The following is a 20692-nucleotide window of genomic DNA, read 5'->3' on the forward strand; positions in this document are numbered from 1 at the left end:
CGCTACTTTTCTTCTGTGTGCTCATTTTCTTTAACTACCATAACTCTTATTTTGAGGGGATGGAGAAGAAACACCGCACAGTGAATTTTTCAATTACTTAAATGCTGCTGCCTCAAATCATTCATTTTCAAATGTTGGAGTTGCAAACAGAAAGACCCAGCAATGATAAAAAAAGAACAGAAAGGGACCTATAACGCAAACACTGAAAACAGCACACTTTCTTCTCTGCCAAAACATCCGAAGGGGCCTTATGCCCTGTCTGCCCATTCAGCATGGGCTAAAAGGTGTCCCAATATATGACCAGGGGAATTAGAGTAGGAGACTGTGTACATCATCCATTTTTATATAGGGGAGTTCCCAAGACAGGTTAAAAAGCAAATACACTGTCGATGTAAAATAGAAGGTCCTGGTGGTGTGATTTGCCATGTCCAGCTGTGAAGTTTGGCATGTGGTGCATCCAAAAGCACGCCTTGCCAAAACCAATAGGTCAGACTTATAACTCAAGGAGCCTCTAAACTGATGGATGAGCTTATAAACAATCACTCTTGCATTTTGTCACTCATTCTTCCCACGCAACGATTCATCAACCCATTGACTAATTCTTGCATTCATCTATTCACAATCTCTCACACACCAATTAATGTAGAGGCACTTTTATCTATAAACCAGACGTATTGGTCTTGCCAATGCTTATTAATACTGTGTGTGCTGTATAAATACTTCCGATTAGCCAGTCAGTCAAAGGCCTGCTTAAATCAGGTCCAGTTTGTCAATATAGCTGCCCATTTAGCAGAAAACCATGTTTTTCTGAAGCAAGCTGGGTGAATCAAATTTCCATCAATCCAGGGTATAGTTTAGTGAGCACAAATCCTACTGGACTATATCTCCAACACCACTTCTAAGGCTTTTGATAAGAATGATTTTGGCTGCAGAAACAAACTTTCAATTGATTTTAGATACATCTTGGAACTTGCTGCTAGCACCCCATGGTGCTCTGCGATTTAAATTTGTTTTTTATTCAACCTGTGCCATCCCTGCTTTTTTTCTATATGACATTCATAAACCCCTGTTGAAAAGACTCTTTACCTGAACTGGATCTAGTAAAAGCCATAACTAATGGGCTGACAATATTTTTCACCCGGGCTATAGGCTTGCATTATTTCCATATTCTCAAAAGCAATGATTCTCTTCTTAAAACTAGCATTTTTAGAGCTGCACACAAAAAAATTTCATAATGGTAGTTTTTCCCATTTGTGGTGTCGCAACTGAGTGAAAATGAGTTAAACGTACTAAAAACACTAATTTGCGAGATTTTGCAAAAAAGAGTACTGTGATGACACTGAACAACTCAGTTCTCTGGCAATTAACATAAAAAGATGCTCTGTTGTCTGAAAAATATGTTGTGAGAGAAAATGATGACACTAATATCTGCACATCTGACTGTGTGTGAATCCTGAATTCTCATACAAGCACACTTTAATATGACATTATTGATGAAAGAAAGCATATGCGTTCAATAGATACTAACGCAGTACAAAAATGCAATGAAATAGTTGGAGTCACAGATTGCTATTTTTCTTTTAAAAACAGTTAAAGTAAAGGAAAACAAACCTCTGAATGGATTTCTGCCAAATTTCCTTTTTTCCATGGAACAGCACCTTTGAGAATAAAATCCACAATTCGTGAATTTTTGAAGGTTTCCCCCACAAACGAGACTGCCTTGTCTATGGCAGAAACCATATTTTCCACCCCTTCCACGGCTTCCCTTTGTTTTGATGAGTCCTGGTGGACACTTTTCACCAACCTCAAAATTTCTGAGCAAATATCCTGAAGCTGGCTGTGATGGGGGTCACCAATGTGCGAACAGCTTCTCTGGGTAACCGGTGGAACATCGGGCTCCGGCAGGGTCCTTAGGTGGTTAATCTCTTTCTCAATGCCATCAATGCCTTGGTGCACACTCTTCAATTTCCCCATGACGTCTTCTTGGAAATTCAGCATCTTGTCCACTTTGTCATTCAACAGGTTGAGTTTTTTCTCCATGGCTGTCAAATTGTTACTACCTGTGTTTGGTGAACGGGGCCCGAATTTTCCAGAACTTCCAGGCGTGTCCAAGTTGCTTTCATACATCTTGGCCAAAGAAGAGGTCAGCGAAACCGGTTTACTCATTTTACCACAAGTAAATTGAACCAGAGGCTGTCGGAAAGCTCAATGTAGGTGCTCCCTTCCTTAATCTCACGCGCAAGAAATTCTGTGGTAAAAATCTGTAAATTTGGAAATGCCTGTAAAGCCCTCTCTGGTGCAGGGGACATTGCACGACTGTTGTGTCACTGGGATTAATTGCCTGCATTATCTGCCTTCCTCAGTTAGGCTTTTAAGCAGTTGACCGAACTTGGCGCAGAATTTTCCGTGGGACCCTTTGACGTCAAAAGGGAGCTTAACATTCCTGCTCGAGAGGCTGTTGACAGCCAGGCATTTCAACAATGGGCAGTACTTTTCACTGCCTTCGAAAGAAGGCAAATCAATATTTGCTGCGTTCAGAGGGTTCGGTAGTTGTTTTCTTTAGCCGGCTGCTCTGTTTTTTAAAACAGATTTTGCGTTATGTATTTCATAGAGATTATATTTTAAAAATAATTTTCTGATACAGTGCAGTTCTCTTTCATAAGGTACTGAGGGGTCTCATGCCACACAAAGGGAGTTCGGTTTTTTAAATACACTTGGCAGCCACCCCAGTGGAAGGTAATAATAGGAACACAGTGACAGGAGCTGAACTTCTGACACTAGCCTGTCATGGTGGCCTTGTATAACAGCTCTCTGGCGTATTTCAAATTATAATCTAAATTTAAAATTCTGTTGGCACCCACATGGATGACTATCTTTATATAGGAGTAGAAACTCGCAATATTAGTTAAAACCGAGGTTACTGTTTCTAGTAGCCTCTCCACAAGCACAGAATGTTTTCTGGAAACGCTGAGTTTCAGCCTAAAGCAATTCATTGCTAAGGCCTTCATTTGTTTCTCAGCCTGAAGGAAGATGAGGGGTACCAACAAAACACAGAAGTGCCCGGCAGATGCACGAGGCAGGCTGGCCGGAATTACTTGCTGTTTTAAAGCGCACTCTAAGTAGCGTCTTTGCTGGGGATCAACTCAAGCTGGCCTCCGCGTGCAGAATTTTATCGGGGCTTGTCGTGTAAGCCTCAGTGGGCACGTGCTCACAAACTACCAGCAACTCAAGCAAGGGAGTCTGTGTACGACATGCTAATGAGAGTCTCAATCAGGGCATGGTGCAAGGGCAGACGATAAACCATGGGAAACACACAGACACCAGGGGGCATATTTATTATAGGGTTGCATTGCTTTTGCGCTGCGCAACAGGGCGCAAAAGCGATGCAACTCTTAAGTGCAATTTATCAAGCCACGCAAGGCCACCCTGCCCGGCCCTGAGTGGCTTGATAAATCTGGAGTAACGCTGTGAAATCGCTGATTGCGTTACTCTGCCCCGGGGAGGCGTTCTACCGGTGGTGCGTGGGTGTTCCGAAGCAACACCCATGTATTTGTGGGCATTCCTAGATTTACCATAAGTGGTAGACCTGGGAATGCATCAAAACTATGCTTCCCCGAGGAGCCTAGCGCTTGACCAAGATGGCCGCGTGAGCCTTGAGCTCCCGCTACCCTCGCGCCCTCCTGCAATTATCCTGTCCTAAATCCTGAATTTCATGCACGGCATCCTGCAGATGAGTCACAGCTGGGGCGACTGACGTTATCCGGGCTAAGATCGCCCACCGGGGACCGAAGTTGTGCGTGGCGGAAGATTGCGGCCTACCTCCGACGGATGCCAGGGGCTTGCGGTGGCAGGATGCCCGGCCACTAATTGAACAACAACGGCCTTGGGAGGAGTGAACTGACGGACGGACGCCGCTGCACTTTCACTTTCGCTTTCTCGCCCTTTGTTCGCTCAGGGTGGGGAGTGCTCCGTGCAGGCCCTCTATTGTCTGGAGGACCTCCACACGGTCCTGACTAGCTGCTGAAGTCCTAGTTGACCCTGTTTCCTCTAGCGGAGTGAGGGACGTCCTTTTGCGACTGACCGTCCTGCTACTCGAGATGTCGACCAAATCAGAGGCGGACAGGTCGAAGTCTAAGACTACCAGGCGAGGTGGCTATACCCAATCCAACAATATGGATCGTTATGCCCAGCAGAAGGGGTCGCCTAGTGGATCGGGACAGTTGCTGGAAGCACAGAAGGCCGATTCATCCCCGGCCTCGGAGTTATCATTGCAGGATATCAAGGGGGCGATAGATGGGATGCAATCTTCGATTGGCCGGCAGTTCGAGACCCTGGCGCACAAGGTGGACATGATCTTGGTTGATGTCAACCTGATTCGCGCGGACCTGGGCAAAACCAACGAGCGGGTCAAGTCCCTGGACCTCCAGACCACTGGCCTCGCGGACGATGTCTCGGAGCTTCAGGCCGAGGTTCGCAAGTTACGAACCGCGAATGACCTCTCCGCCCGCCGGCTCGAAGACTTTGAAGGTCGGGCCCGGCGCAACAATGTGCGCCTTATTGGGGTCCCGGAAACTTCAGAGGAGCTCTCCGTGGATTTACTCGTCGAGGACTTGGTGGTGAACCATCTTCCGCCTAAGGGCCTCGGCAAGTTTTTTGCGGTGGAGCGGGCTCACCGAGTGCCTGGCAGACGGCCTAAGGTGGGTGCCCCCCCGCGGCCGATTGTCGCCCGGATTTTCCATTTTCGGGATCGGGACGCTATCCTGCAAGCCTCGAGGGTGACAGGCCCGGTGCCTTTTCAGAATGCCTCTGTGAGCTTTTACCCTGACTTCACCCAGATGGTGCAGAAACAGAGGCAATGTTTCCTGGGGGTGAAGCGGCGGCTTTGGGATATGGACCTGAAGTATGCCATGCTTTTCCCCGCCAGGCTGCGTGTGGTATATGAGGATCGGACTTTCTTTTTCGAATCACCGGACATGGCAGGGGACTGGTTGGATGCACTCCCTCGGCGGCGGCCCGGCCGGGACAGCGTGGATGGGGCGGAAGGCGACCGGGATGGACAGAAGTGATACCTCTGGTGTCGGCCTGTTTTGATTCAGCCCCGGACAGTGACTCGCACCTTATTGCAGTAATGGGAGGGCGGGGGGGGGAAGATAGGGGCTCTTTCCTCCCTTGGGGTACTTTTTGTAGATTTGTTTTTGATAGGGCGACAGGCACACTGCAAGTTGGGGGGGCTTTGTGAGCTGACGCAGGGGTGCAGGGTGGGGGGGGGATTCAGGATGTTGGGGTTGTTGTTTGGGGTTGTTTTTTTCTTGCAAGGCGTAGCAATGACTGTCAGAATTGTCCGATTGTGGTTCTCCGGGGGGGGGGGGGGGGAGGTCTCTTTGTGATGGGGGATAGGGGCTTAAACATAATTAGCTGGAATGTTAATGGCTTGGGGGATCGTATCAAACGGGGGATAGTCCTGCAATTTTTGAAACGGACCTCACCAGATGTGGTCCTCCTGCAGGAGACCCACCTTATAGGGAATATGTGTTATGCACTTAACAGAAAGGGCTATAAATTCATTGCACACTCGGGGTTTTCCTCGGGATCCAGGGGGTGCGGGCATACTTGTCAGAGCTTCCCTACCATTTGAGGTTGACTCCACCATTGCTGATGATAGGGGGCGCTTTGTGGCCGTGGCTGGGAGGTGGGAGGGCAGAACGTTGGTATTGGTTTCTGTTTATGTCCCTCCTGCCCTGCAGGCCTCCACGTTTGCTGATCTGGGCAAGGCCTTGTTGGAACTCCCCGAAGGGATGCTAGTGGTGGGAGGAGACTTTAATGCTGTTGGTTCTGGAATGCTCGATAGGTACCCGCCCAGAGACACCGGGGGTGCTCAGAAGTGGCTTCCCGACTTTATTGATACATTTGGTCTGGTAGATTGTTGGAGGCTGCGGCACCCCACTCAGAGACAATATACCTTTCATTCCGGGGCAGGGTGGTGGGTGGTGGGGGGCAGGGTGGCTCCCATTAACCCCTGGTACTTTCGTGACCCCAAGCTGCGCAGCGCGTTACTGAAGACAGTTGACCACTATTTTCGAGATAATCAGGGCTCAGTTGAATCCGCGGTGTCCTTGTGGGAAGCTTCTAAGACTGTACTGAGAGGGGAGGCTTTGTCCTTGGTAGTGGCCGCCAAGCGGCGGAGAGACGCCGAGGTGATACAAGTAGAGGACGAGATAGCGGCTTTAGAAGTGGCCTTGGAGGGGGATGTTGCGACGTCCACACTGCATAATTTGAGCCTGAAGCAATTGGAATATAGGGACCTGGTGACAAACGCCGCCAGGACCCTCCATAGGGAGCAGCAGGGTCGGTTGTATGACGTTGGTGATAAGGCCGGGAAATTGCTGGCATGGCTGGATAAAAAAGAGCGTGTTAATCGTGTGGTGCCGGAGTTGTTGACGGATGGGGGAGAGGTTGTCACTGATCCCGACGGGATAGTTCGGTGTTTCTCGGACTATTTTCGTACGGTATACACCTCGGTCTCGGATAGGCCGACTGAGGACTCGTGTGATCTTCTGCGTGACATCGCTCTGCCCTGCCTTTCTGCCATTGATAGGGAGGACCTCGATGGTGATATCACTGTAGACGAAGTGGCGTGTGCTATCCGTGCGTTGCGCTCCGGTAAGGCTTCGGGCCCAAATGGTCTGCCGATAGAGCTGTACAAGCTTTGTCCGGATAAGTTGGCTCCCCACCTGCGCGCCATGTTCATGGAGGCACGGGGGAATGGGTTTCTTCCGCTCGATCAACGGCTGGCGACGATTGTAGTAATTCATAAAGACGGAAAGCCCCGGGATAAGTGTGGCTCCTATCGGCCGATCTCACTTCTCAACGCCGAGCCGAAAATCCTTGCTAAGATCCTCGCTAACCGCCTGGTCCGGGTGCTTGGCGACTTGGTCCACCCGGATCAGTCGGGCTTCATCCCGCACCGTAACACCGCACTGAATCTTAGACGCCTCCATGGAGTGATTGCTAGGACGGGCACGATGCGAGAGCCGGCTATTGTGGCGTCTCTCGATGCCACGATGGCCTTTGACACGGTGGAGTGGGCATACCTGTGGGCTGTGCTAGCCAAGTTCGGCTTCGGGCCTGGATTTGTGGGATGGGTGAGGTTGCTCTATGAGGGGCCTCTTGCAAGTGTCGTGGTGAACGGACAGGCGTCGGCACCGTTCGAGCTCGGGAGGGGCACCCGGCAGGGTTGTCCCCTGTCGCCGTTGCTGTTCGCCGTTGCTCTTGAGCCGTTAGCGGCGTGGATACGATGGCACCCGGACATACGTGGGATTCGTTGGTCGCCTGACCACGAAGACCGTATTTCACTCTACGCCGACGATATTCTGCTATACCTTGCCTCGCCCAAGAAATCTCTGATAGTGGTGTGCGACGTCTTGACCTCTTTTGGTAGAAACTCTGGCCTAGTCATTAATTGGGGGAAGTCATACTTATATGTCCTGTGTGGGGATGTCCCGCCCGTCCCGCGCAACTGCTCGATCCAGATAGCCCAGCAGGGCTTTTTGTATTTGGGGATCTATATTTCCACCGACCCCATTTTACGCTACGAGAAGAACTTGCTCCCTCCCTTGGCGCGTCTGCGGCGGGATGTGGCGGGCTGGCGGCGATTGCCGCTTTCCCTCCTTGGCCGTGCCGCACTGTTCAAAATGATGTCCCTTCCCCGTTTCTTCTATGCCCTGCAGAATACCCTTGACTTGGTCCCGGCCAGCTATTTCCGTGAGGTCGAAAGCCACCAGCGCGCGCTCTTGTGGGACGGGCGTCCGCGTATAGCGATCGCTAAGTTGACGCTTCCGTGGTACGACGGTGGTATCGCGCTTCCAGACATTCGACGATATTACTGGGCCACCCAGTTGAGCTCGATTAACCATGGTGTATATGGTCCGGCGCTTAGCCCCGCCTTCGCCATGGACCGATGGTTGCTCCGTGGGGGTAATTACCACAGAGAGTTGTACTCGAAGTCGTCGGACTTCACCCTTACGGGGCCCACCAGAGTGGCCGTTCATGTATGGAAGGTGGCGACGGACTCATTGGGTTGGAAGGGTAAGCTTACCCTTGCCACCCCTCTGTTTGATTCTGATATTCTGGGAAAGCTTTGGCATACAAAAGGGTTTGAGAAATGGGACCTGATCGGCATATCCAGGGTTGGAGACCTTCTGGTTAAGGGTAGGATAAAGTCATTCGAGGAGTTGCAGAAGGAATACGAGCTGGGGAACTCGGAGTTCTTCCGATATGCTCAAGTGCGCCACGCCTTGCGGTCAGTCCTTGTAGAAGGGGAGAAGGTGCCAGAGTCCTCTCCATTGGAGGACCGGATCCTGGATGGCCATATGCCAGAGAGCACGATTTCGCTCATTTATAAGAAACTTATTAATGTTCGGGCGGATCTTCTTTTAGTGTTGCGCGATCAATGGACCAGGGATGGCCTTGAACTAGATGATGAGGATTGGCAGTATGCAGTTTCTTCTCCCAAAGAGGTCGCAATCCCCGCGCGCTTGCGGCTGGTGCAGCTTAAAATACTCCATAGGGTCTATGTGATGGGGCCGAGGTTGGTCCACATGGGTTTCTCTGAGGAGGGCTTATGTAAGAGAGGCTGTGGTATGGTGGGCACCTTCCTACATATTATTTGGGAATGCGGTGCTATTATGGAGTTTTGGAGGCGAGTCCACGAGGTGATGGGGGAGGTGACGGGAATTGCCATGCAGCCTGAGGCGCGATGTTGTCTCCTGAATGTCTGGAGTCCTACTGACCACAACGCGGCACAGACCCAGTGGGTGACCCTAGGGAACATGGTAGCCAAGCGTGACATTGCTCGGCTGTGGGGCTCTGATAGGCCTCCCACATTGACAGCGTGGATGGAAAACATGGATTGGAGCATGTTTAGGGAGAAGACAGTGTATTGTGCTCGAGGGCGCCCTCGGAAATGGCACTCTGTATGGGGGCCATGGAACCAGTACAGAGGGAACATATGCCTGCCCCCAGACCCGGACCCGCCTGAGGAGCAGCTTTCCCCTTAGCTTTCTTTCCGGCTTTGAATTCCTTGCTGGTATGTGTTTGTCTTCTTGAGTCTCTGCCTTTCCCTCCTTTCCCTTACTATAGATCTGTGTCTGTTGGACGGAATGGGGCTCGTCCCCCCTGCTGGGAACCTCTTTTGGTGCTTACAGTACTTTTCGCCTTGTTGTGTTTAGGGTTGGATTTATGTTTATTTAAAACAGAACCTTCGACTCTCCTGTCGGTAAAATGTGGACGCAAGCATGTGTTGAGTCTCTAAAGCTGCCGTACCTCCGGGTTGTCGGCTGAATAGCTGTGTCACTGATTTAAAATAAAGGTTTTAAAAAAAAAAAAAAATCTATGCTTCCCCAGGCGTTATGAGAAGAATTATTTATAATTCTTCTCATTTTTTCCTCTTTCTGTGTGTGCGGGTAAGAGTGGGAATATAAAGTGGAATGCACGGACAGTGAGAGAACAGGTGTTTAGCGTGCAAATATATTTTGTGTCAAGAGATAATAGGAGGACGTTTTGAGCAAAGATAAAAAATGATCTAATGAAAAATTGTCAGATTTCACCTCTGCACAATTTCCCTGAAATTTGTAGGAAAACTTTGCACATTGTTCAAAGTTCTAAAGGTTTTTGTGTGATCTGGTCATATGAAAAATATTTGCTTTGTGATTATTCATCTTTGCATTTGTCATATTTAGGGCGATAAATTGTGTAGTAGAAGCTCTATCCCTGAGAAAACCGCAGGGGTTTGTAATCCTCTGCAAACAAGGTTTGCGAATTATTTTTCTGCTAAAACTATATTTGGTAGTTGTTTTCCTTCGCTGAAGGACGTTATGTAAAACATTCATATTGGACACTGGATATAAAGCTTCCCTTTCTCAAATCATTTATATTTTTACTTCCTACTCAGAAGGGTAATAGAACTATCACAGGTTCTGGGCTTTCAGGGCAATCAAGCAATTTAAAATACAAATATGAAAAAAAGTCTCTTTTGGCATTTCAGTTGCCCTTTTTAAATGAGAAGATATCACTTACAGTTTCCTGGTCCTGAAACATTCCTTAGTGTGAAGGATTCTCGTGTTGCTCATCTGGCCAGTACCATGGCAGCCTTGACTTTCAGTGCATAAAATCATTCCTGGAGTGCTGGCCCTGCCTCAGTGTACACCAGACTGGCCCACACTGCCTTCCTCTCATGGAAATAAGCTGCGTGTTCTCACTCAAGCATCCTCGTCAGGTCTCTAGAAACATATCAGATAAGGAAGGTCGTTTTGCCCTGGAGAGAACATGCTGTTCCTTATTGGAATCCTACTGCTCTATGTCGATAAAAAGGTCCCAAAAACTTCACAGAAATCCAAAAGAGCGGCACCAACACAAACCTATCAAAAAAGGTTAGACCCCCCCACACGCACACACAAAAAAACAGTCAATCTCAGGGATAGGCCAGTGACCAGTACACACAGCTGAAGAACCATTCTTGAAAATGCATCGATAAGTTTTGCTAGAGAGATTTATGAAAAATGTTATGTTATGTTAAACTCCATTTATAGTGCGCACGGATACTCGGAAGTGTCCCGTGGCGGAAGCCAAATAAAGGAGACTGAGGGGCGCAGACCAGGGCTAGGTGGTTACTTGAAAAGCAAGGTTTTTAGCTGCTTTTTGAATAGCCTAAGGTCACCGATGTTCCAAAGCTCAAAGGGCAGGGCATTCCAGGCCCTGGCTGCTCTGACAGAGAGGGAGCCACCTCCTGTCCTAACAAGGCGGTACTTGGGTATAACAGCGAGGCATTGCCCCGTGGAGAGGAGATGTCTGGGAGGTACATAAAAATCAAAGCGTCTCCTGAGATACAAAGGCCCTGCTTTGTAAAGAGCACCGTGGGCAAGCGTAAGAGCCTTGAACAAAACACGCTGGTCTACCGGGAGCCAGTGCAAATCCCGTAGCATCTGCTTAGTGCTAGGCCTACCAGGAATATCCAGTAGTGCTCTAGCGGTCGCGTTCTGAATGATCTGTTGCTTTTTTAGCTGGTATACAGGAAGACCGATATAAAGAGCATTGGCATAGTCTAAACGCGAAAGAATGAGAGCGCGGGTCACCATTTCTTTAGCCGCTTTGGGCAGTAGAGCCAGAAATCTCCTTAGGAGTTTCAGTGTGCCGAAGCACACTCCGGCTAATTTATTAATCTGCGGTAAAAATCTGAGGTGCTCACTGAACCAGACCCTCAAGTTTTTTACCGGGTTCCCCATTGACTTAGGCATGGGGTAACCCACAGGCCAAAGGTCCTCTCTAAAATGCGGAGGAAAGGACCCATAAAGGAGCACCTCAGATTTATCCTCAATGCATTTGAGTTGGGCCTGCGCTAACCATTTAAAAACTTCTGCAAGGCAATTTTTGGCAGCATCCAGGGATAAATCATTTTTCTTCCACGTGAAGAGGAGCTGGGTATCATCAGCATAAGCTATGATCTTAGCACCCAGCTCCTCCGCCAGATAGATAAGCGGCGTCATGTAAACATTAAAAAGGAGAGGGCTCAGAGTTGAGCCTTGAGGAACACCTATGGTCAAACTTCTCGGTGTAGAGGAGAATGGAGGCAGTCATACTTGCTATGTTCTATTCGCCAGAAAGGATTCAATCCACTCCGACACCAAACCAGAGATGCCAATGTTAGACAACCGGGCTAGAAGTTGGCTGTGCGGCCTTAGAGAGGTCTAATAGCACCAGAGCCGCTCTGCCGCCTAAATCAAGGCATTCTCTAATAGCCTCCACCATCTCAACCAGGGCCGTCTCAGTACTGTGGGAGGCCCTGAAACCCGACTGGGCTGGGTGGAAGGCGCCAGAAGTCTCAACAAACTCAGAGAGCTGCTTGTGGGCAGCCTTCTCACACACCTTCGCCACAGCCGGGAGAAGTGAGATCGGTCAGTAGCTAGCCAGGGTTGCGGGGTTTAAGGAAGGTTTTTTAGCAGCGGGAGGAGTTTTGCCTGTTTCCACTCAGCTGGAACCGTAGCGGTTTGGAGCGACAGGTTGACAATATTGTTTACTTCAGGATTGACTACCTCTGCCACTGCAGCCAGCAACCTGGCTCGGCAGGGATCCGCTGCAGAACCTCATTTAAGAGATTTAAGAATGGCCAGAGTACCTGGCAGCGGAATGGGAGTAAACGCCATCAAACGGGTGCAGGCTAGATCTGGATCTGAGGCTGTCCGAATCGGGTAAACCGCCCGCAGCTGGAGAGCAGTCTCAAAGCTATCATGGATGGTTTGAATTTTATCAATAACAAATCCAGATAGCTGCTCGCACCAGGAGTTAGAAGCGGGTGCGACCATCTGTTCTGCACATGGTTTCAGGAAAGTTTGGACAATTGCAAAGATTTCCTTCGAATTATTTTTAGATTGGGCAATGCGCTCTGCATAAAAGTGGCCTTTGGCCTTCTTGACCATGGTGTAATAGCTGTTCTGAGCCTTCCTGAGAGCTATTTTAGCCAGCGGGCAGTAGGCTTGTCTCCAACAACGTTCAAGCTTTTTGCATGATTTTTTTTAGTTCTTTTAGTTCGTTGGAAAACCAGGGTTGGGACGGTGAGTTTGTGTGTAAGCTTTTACTTCCCACCAATGCGCTATAAATGGTTGGGGGGGATTAAAAGAAGAAAAAAAACCTTACCTTCTCAGATGCCGCAGCACACCTCCTCTCGTCCTCGCTCTTCTGCAGCCCTGGAAGCACCCAGGCTTCCGGACTCTGACTGCCAATCACAACACTGCAGGAGCAGCATTGTGATTGGTCTGAGCGTCCTGTTTGGACGCTCATACAGTGCATGGAGAGGCTTGGCATGTTCTCCAACACAGCCCAATGAAGAACATGCCAAGTGCGCATGACGGTTTGGCCGGCCCTAGCGCCAATGCGCACTTAGGAGTGGGCAAATTACTCCTGCTCCCTCTGATGCGGTGATCTCAGCCCCGCCCTGCTCGACCTGGCTGGAGTCTAAAGAAAAATAAAATGATAATAAGTGACTGGTGTTATCATTTCATTTTTCTTTTGCACTGCTCAAACGAGCAGTGGGGTGATGCTCCTCTGCCTTAGCAGAGGACTCGCCACTGGGTAAATGGTGGAACTCATGTTTCAAGTTGTTCTAGGGATTTTTCCCACTAAAGTCCCTCTTAAGTCTACCTACCTGATGTACTTTGCTAATGATCTTCCTCTTTGAAGAACAAATACATGTGGCATTGCTGTGGGCCAAACTCTGTGGGGGATGTATGCTTCCAACAGTGAGCAGCAACTCACCTGCAGGGTAGGTAGCCCCAGTGGTGACTTGCTGTGCATTCCCCCATGTAATGCTCACGAAGGAAGTGCAGAGTCCGGTATGGCACTCCCTTTCTGCACTTTTGTGCCTGATGAGGACACGGATTGGTTTAGTAAATTTGTCCATCGATGGTTTGACAAGGCCTACTGCTAGGATGTCCAGCCCTCGATTCCCCTTGGGTTTGGTCTTCATAGTAAGGCTGGGGTCCCTGGCAGATCAGGACCCCTCACTACAGGGATGATAACAGGTTCCTGCTATTCTTGTCGGGCATGTCAAGGTGGAGGAAGTTGTTTCACTCTTTTCAGACTCTGAACTCACCAAGCTACTGGAATGTTTAATTCATATTTACACGCGGACAGCCAATTAAACACTAGCACAATCCCAGTATATATGAACCTATTACCACCCCAACTATCACATCATACTTCCTTCCTGGTGGAGTTTCAGTGTTGCTCCCTGGCCTTCAAAAAGGTGTCTTGCCTAGTGCTCTACTAGGCGTGCACTTAATGCAGTCTGCAGGCTCTCACTTACACGCCTATGCATAAATGTAGAGAATGTGTTCCTACATTTCAGTCTCCAATAAACTATGTGTCATGACCAATTTCATGAAACACATGATACACAGGGAACTGGTTCACACAATAGTATATTAACCCATTACAGCTTACCACTATGATGACAACTAATTTGCAGTGGATTATTATGTGCCAGTGTTTGTAGTGTGCAGAGATGCTTCTAGGACAAATCGGACAGTCAGGGGGCAGAATGGTTTGCGCAGGATTGACAGCCGGCATATGTAGGGGCTGTCAGGTAAGACGTGTAAGGGAAATCAGATGCGCAGGCAAAGAACAACAGGCAGGATGCAGGCACTCTATGAAGGGAGGTAGGGGAAAGAGTAGAAATTGCAGGAAAAGTCAAACATCAAAAGGATAAAGGAAGGGACTATAAGAAGTGAGAGGAAAGATGGCATGACGTAAGGACAGAGGAGGAGGACAAGGTAGTGCGCTGACAAGGTATGAAAGGGATAGATGGTGGAATGAGGGGACAAACCAGAGGAGGATCCCCCCGTTTCAAATGAAGTTGACACCAAGAAATCTATGTCTAAAGGTAGATATCACAATAGTTGCGCCAAACAGGTTCACAACCATTTTTCTGCATGTGAAGTTTTGACTGCAACTGGGGTTGGCTGGGGATTTAACATGCATAAACAGTGGTGGAGGGCAAAGCTAAGACGTTGGAATAATTGAGGAAAAAAAGAGAAACTGAGTAATCTCATAAAGATGTGGCCATGTATGGACAGGTGTAAGGGAGTCCAGTTAGGAGGAACAGCAAAGGCACAGAAGGAAAGGAGCACAGGGAGTTAGGTTGCAGGAGAGGAATGTAACTAGAGGTTTATGGGAGAAGGAAAGTGAAGTCCCAAATGGGAAACACATCAAAGACACTGAGAGCATGAAAGAGACTATAGCATGAAGAATACGCAGAGGTGGGAATGTGAGAGACAGAGGGGGAAGGTGAAGCATCGAGAGGTGGTGGGGAGAACCCACACAAACACACCCTAAAGAGAAAAAGAAATACTGAAATAATCTGCAAATACACACCAAGGCATCCAAAAGGATTGCAGGCACTAGTAAAGCCCAATACACTTGTGTTTGTGTGGCTGTTTGCCTGCAGTTGGGCTGTATGTTTGTTAGGACTAAATGGAGAAGTCCACCTAGCAACATACACACATACTACCATCCCAAAAGTGTTTGGGGTGCCCTCTGTTCATCACAATCACTCATTAACAACTTTGATGTATACACATATGACCTAAAGACAATGGATGGAACCTAACTGGAACACTATGGTAGAGAGCGATCATCTTTGGCATCAAGAATACCTTCAAATAAATACATTTGCGATGTGGTGTGCAACAACACAAGAAACAACATAGTTAAAGAAATAAACCAAGTTTATGAGGAAGACAGAAAGTATATTAGATAAATACCATAAAAACAACAAAAAATGGTAAAGCAACAAACAGGACAAAAATATTCCTATTAGGGAGAATGAAGGCAAGATCAAAGACATTTGGTCCGATATCCTACTGAAGTCTGTTACGGACTGTCGGCTCATTTACCACTCTCTATTAGTTCCTGAGTCCTACCACAGGGAGTCCTGAACACGAGTCCAAGGACGTTTTAGAAAACTGAAGTCTTCTATCATTCAGTCGAGCCATGTTGACATTCATGTTAAATGGGCACATAAATACTTTTTTTTTAAATAATTCTTTATTAACTTCGCTCAGAAGATCATTCAATAAAAAAGAAAAACAGATGTGCATGTACATCAACAACAGGAGTCATTTTTGTGATATCTCTTGGAAGTAATGTGGACCCCTTTAGGCACGTAAATACTTGACCACGACATTACGAAAACAATAAACGCTGCTCTCCAACAGAGCAAGGACCTCATGCTCTCAAGTATGCTATAAATAGTCTACAGCAGCTAAGGTAACCTAAGGTTAACACGCAAGAAGCACACACATTGCAGGTCTGTCTCAAAACCTCACAAAATCCTCTGTGAACTCTTGAAAAGAAATGCAGGAACAACCTGATTAGCTCTTTCATATTGTCACTCATCCCTTTCCACCCAATGGATCAGTATGGGTCCATCCACTTCATCAACAAATTATTCTCCTGCTGTGTCCCACTGGGATCACCATTATCTCGGTTACGTTTTAATATCTTCATGAAACATATAGTTCAGGTAGTCTCTCACAGTTATAAGAAAATACAAATGTATGCATTAGACATTCAGCTTCACATTAGAGTAGGTAGCAGGTTAAATCTGAAAAACAATACCACAAAGACCCTGAAACATTTACATATGGAAGACGGACTGTTACCTTAGACTCGGTGACATGTAAACTGAAGCTCTCCTAGCTAAAAGACTCGCAAACTGGCAAAATTCCATTCCAAAGGGTGAAAAAAGTAGGTACCACTTCACCTTGGACCAAGCAGTAAGAAATCTTGAAGTGTGCATACACATACACATTTTGTTCACACATGAAATTAAAAAGCTGCAAATAATATCGGTTACCAGCTTACAGTGGCAAGAAGGACCAATACTCACTGCCATAAAGACACCACATTGAACTGCAGGGCTCTGTTGTGTCAAGACTAAACTACTGCAATATCATCAATGCCAGAGCACCTACGAAAGTGATGGAGCAGGTAAAACAACATTTTGTATACCTCCTCTAAATTGCATGAAATTAATTACATAATCATTCTCAATCTAACTTGCACTAACTGGTTTGCAGTGAAATCTTACTAATCAACTTTTACACCTTGATAAACACGAGATACACGTGAGACTAAAATGCTAATTGCATGGCAGAATAATTAATTAATTATGGTACGCAAAATAACTTTAGATTGTGGTGAAATAGAAAATTGCATGATTTATGTTGCTTTGTGAATGTTTGTGCGTTCAGGATTTTTAAATGGTGAGTATTTTCGCTTTAAATGTTGCTAAAGCTAGGGAAATACTAAAATATATTGGGATTAGTGTGGGTTTAAACATTAGAATCTCCATTTCTATATTTGAATTACTGTTATGTCTGTTTTTGCTTAAGTTGGCATTCGGGCCTACTAGGCCACAGTACCCAAGATGGAGTCACTACCGCAAACGCCACATGTGAGCGCGATGGTTTCTGCGCAGAATCGGATGGCTATGCAGATCTCTAAATGACCTCAGATCTGTGACACCGTGTTCCTTGTCAAGAATGAATGTGTTTGTCTGCCAACTGACGATGCTGTGTGAACAGCAGAAGGGACAATACAGAACCTGCGGAGAAATGTCTTCTCTTATTCTAAATGTTACATTTGCATCTTTCACCCGGGAGAAAAAGGAAATGATACAAATTGCGCCTTCCTATACCAAGTCTCATGGAGAACCAGTTTACCCTGATAAACTTTAGAAAAATTCTCAGATAAGTCCAATCAGAACATTTCTCTACCCCTAAATTGTTGCACGTTAGCATGAAGTAATAGGGAAAAAGGGTATATAAGGTTCTCATCTGCCAAAGGGGGGTGGACATCGGGCTGATCTTTCATGGCGTTGGGTCTGCATTGAGCTGGTGAACATTTCCATGGTTTGCCTTGGGTTTCTTTGATTTTCGGGAAGTTATATCATCTGACGGGTTTGATCCTTGCTGGGATTGGACAGCTTATCCCGGATATGGTACCAGAGATTGTGGATAACTCTGTTCATTCAGAAAGTCGCCGATGCTTGCTAAGTGGTAATTAATTAAATGCGCCTTCTAAATTTATGCTTATTTACCAAATGTCTGATTTCTCATCCAAAATAAAATTGAATTTATACTATGACCTGTAGTGAATAAATGCTAATGCAGAGAAAATTATTATTAGATAAACAAAAATGGAATTAATAAATAATGAGTTTGTGGTTCTTTAATTGATCACAGAAAATAATCAAATGTTTCCTAGGCTTTAATAGTGTTTTAGCTGGTTCTAATTCACCATCAACCAGTCCAACTAATTGGTCCATCGACCAAGTGGTGGAGTACCTTGATGTTAAGGTCAGGATTCTGTAGGTGTATGTGTATAAAATGTATATAATGTAAAGAAAATTAATCCTGATACGTAATAAGGTACCCACATGTTCAGCCCTTTTTCTCCTATGTACGGATTCGAATGAGACGAGTGCATGTTGGTGTTATGGGCCCCACCAATGAATGAATGTATGGATGCGTTGTTGTGATTACGAATCAGTGACATAGGGAGATTATGAAAATTTGACCCTTGCACTGCATTAGATTTCTTGGTAGCAGATTGATGGTTTTATTTTATTGGTTTGGTGATTATTGATTTATGTTTAACACTTTATGTTGAGTATTGTCTACGTTAAATGTAGTTGGAAATTTGAAGCTTCCGGGAAGTAGGGAGTGGATTTATGTGGCAAGAGAAGTTACATTGAATTGAACATTGCCTGGTTTCAAGAATTGTGATATCACGGAATTGGGTTATGTTAGGGAAATCTCTGTGTGAATGTGTGTGGATGGCAGAATAATAGGTTCTCTTGTGAAACTCTGGCCTTAATTCTCAGGAGCATTGTAGTCTCCACATGTGTTTTATCCCCAGAGAAACAGTTTGCCTTTTTGCTTGATAGAAGGGTAAGGTAGAGGGAAGTGCTACTTTATCGGCGTAACGGAAAATTCTGTGGTAGGGAAGAGGTAAGCACTGCCTACTGGAAAGACAGAATTCTTGTGTAAATTAACAAAGCTATCTCTGGTTTAGCGAAACAGGCACTGGAGATGTTTTATGTTGTTACTAACAGATTTTGATTAAAGAAAACGTAAGAAAAGTTTGCCGATAAAATTTTGAAAAGGAGGGGTCGGCAAGAGCAGGAGTAGCGAGAAAGGCTGACGTCTGAAAGACCGCGCTGGGATTGGTCAGCCGTAGAAAGGCAAAGTTTTCATTGATTGGTGCGTTAGTGTGAGACGCGCTGGGAGTGGAGAATTACCAGAGTGACACAGATGCCCAGGATTGGTGCGTTAGTGTGAGTTGCGCTGGGATTGGAGATTTTCAGGAGTGACGTAGACGCCCAGGATTGGTGCGTTAGTGTGAGTCGCGCTGGGATTGAACAGAATACGGAGAAGCCCTGAAGGAAGTGATTTGCAAAGCTTAATTGATTAAGAACTTTGAAAATTAAAAATGATGTGCTACGATCCACCTGAGAAAGAGAAAAGATCATGGTTTGGAAAAACTAAAGACCTATTTAAAAAGGATAAGCCAATTGTGACTAAGGAAGGACAGATACTTCCTCCACCGAAATCGCCTGCATCTTTTATGGTAGCGAAATATGGTTATCATACATGTATTTGGTTAGAGAATTGGGCAAAGTATACCAAAGATGATGGAGTGCTAGCATTTCCGGAAAATGGTTCCTTTAGTTTGGCAGTACTACGAAATTTAAGAGAAAGGATGAGGAGGTTAGAACCGTAACCCAGACCTATCCAATTTGAGGCTTTAACTGAATGGAAAGAAGAGATGTATGAAAGGGAAAGGCATCGGAGTGGGAGAAGGTATAATTATATGTTTGGTAGACATTGTGGTCATGATGACAGTATGAGAAGATGGCGAAATGTGAATATGACTGATGGTATGTTTCCTCTGAGAAATGCTGGAGATATGAGTGGCAGAGAATGCACAGAAAAGAGAAATAACATAGGGCCAGAAGGTTACAGATATGGAGTGAGTGAATCAGAAGATGAAGTGCTGGAAGACATGTTTTATAAAAACCCACCTCCATATCAACAGAAATTCTACGTTGGTGACGCCGAGTGCACCGGCAAAAGAGACAGTAATGAATAAAAATTTTGAGCAAATGCCACCTTATTGGGAAAAAATTATCCATTTAAAGATTCTGAAATGTCACAGACCGTAAGAACTGAAAATGAAAAATCAGCAGAGTTAGCTAGAACTACACTGGAATTAACTGAGAAAATTAGAGAATTAACTAAGAATATGGAAGCTGTGACTATAGGACCGGTGATACCTGTTTTTGATAAACAAAAAGATAGTGATCATTGCTTAACAGTCCCATATAATTGCGGTATGCAAAAGGAGAAGGAAAGGAGTGATTCCAGAGAAAATGAATGGAAGAGTATGGCAGGAACATCAGGATTAAGTACCCCATAAAATTTAACTGTAAATCAAAGTCCAGCGAGTAAGACACCTATGACAACAGAATCAGCAACCGAAACCCCAGAGAGAATGATAGATAAAATGAGAATGGAGACAACCCCTGTAGGACCAACATCAGAAGAATTAAGTGATTGGTTAAGAAGTTTACAGAAAAACGATACAGAACCACAACCTTTAGATGTAGCAAAATTAAAAGTAACATTAGAAGAGTTAATCGTAGGAACAATTCCAACTGAAAAATTAAAAAATTACTAGGATGAGGAGCTAATGTTTTTGTGCAAGAGCATAACTTGGAGAGCGAGGACTTTGCATGAAAAGTTAGAAGAGACAGCAAGTGAAATGGGAATCGATTTTGAGAAAATAAGGTCATTACAGAAGCCATATAGGGTTGATCTTTTCTGAAAAAGATATTGAAAACTTGAATACTGCAGGGAGACTAACCCAAATTAAAGAGCTGATTGCATTATTAAGGAAATGGGGTGATGTGGATCGATGGAAGAGCAGGTGGTTTAGAAAAAGAGAGGCAACTACAGATAAGGCCTCTCTAGCTTTCCCAGTGAAAGAAAGAGAGCCAGTGGTAACAGAATGTCCAATGAGAGAAATTCCTGGAGGAGGATATGTGCATGTTCCATGGACTAGACAGGATATTTTGTCA

At 46.0% G+C, this 20692-nt stretch overlaps 1 protein-coding gene across 3 annotated transcripts in view; it reads right to left on the reverse strand.

Moving 5' to 3' along the window:
• Positions 1 to 20692, reverse strand: part of MYLK3 (myosin light chain kinase 3) — a 437450-nt gene that overhangs the window by 315416 nt on the left and 101342 nt on the right. The window contains exon 1 of one of the 3 annotated variants that reach the window (XM_085636961.1): positions 1612 to 2333. The exons of the other annotated variants lie outside the window; for them this stretch is intronic. Coding sequence (XP_085493087.1) covers positions 1612 to 2166 — 555 coding nt within the window. The 5' untranslated portion in view covers positions 2167 to 2333. Of the gene's footprint in view, positions 1 to 1611; positions 2334 to 20692 lie in introns of those variants that run through there. 3 annotated transcript variants of the gene reach the window in all.

Source organism: Triturus cristatus, chromosome 12 (genome assembly GCF_964204655.1).
Source record: "Triturus cristatus chromosome 12, aTriCri1.1, whole genome shotgun sequence".
Taxonomy (NCBI): Eukaryota; Metazoa; Chordata; class Amphibia; order Caudata; family Salamandridae; genus Triturus; species Triturus cristatus.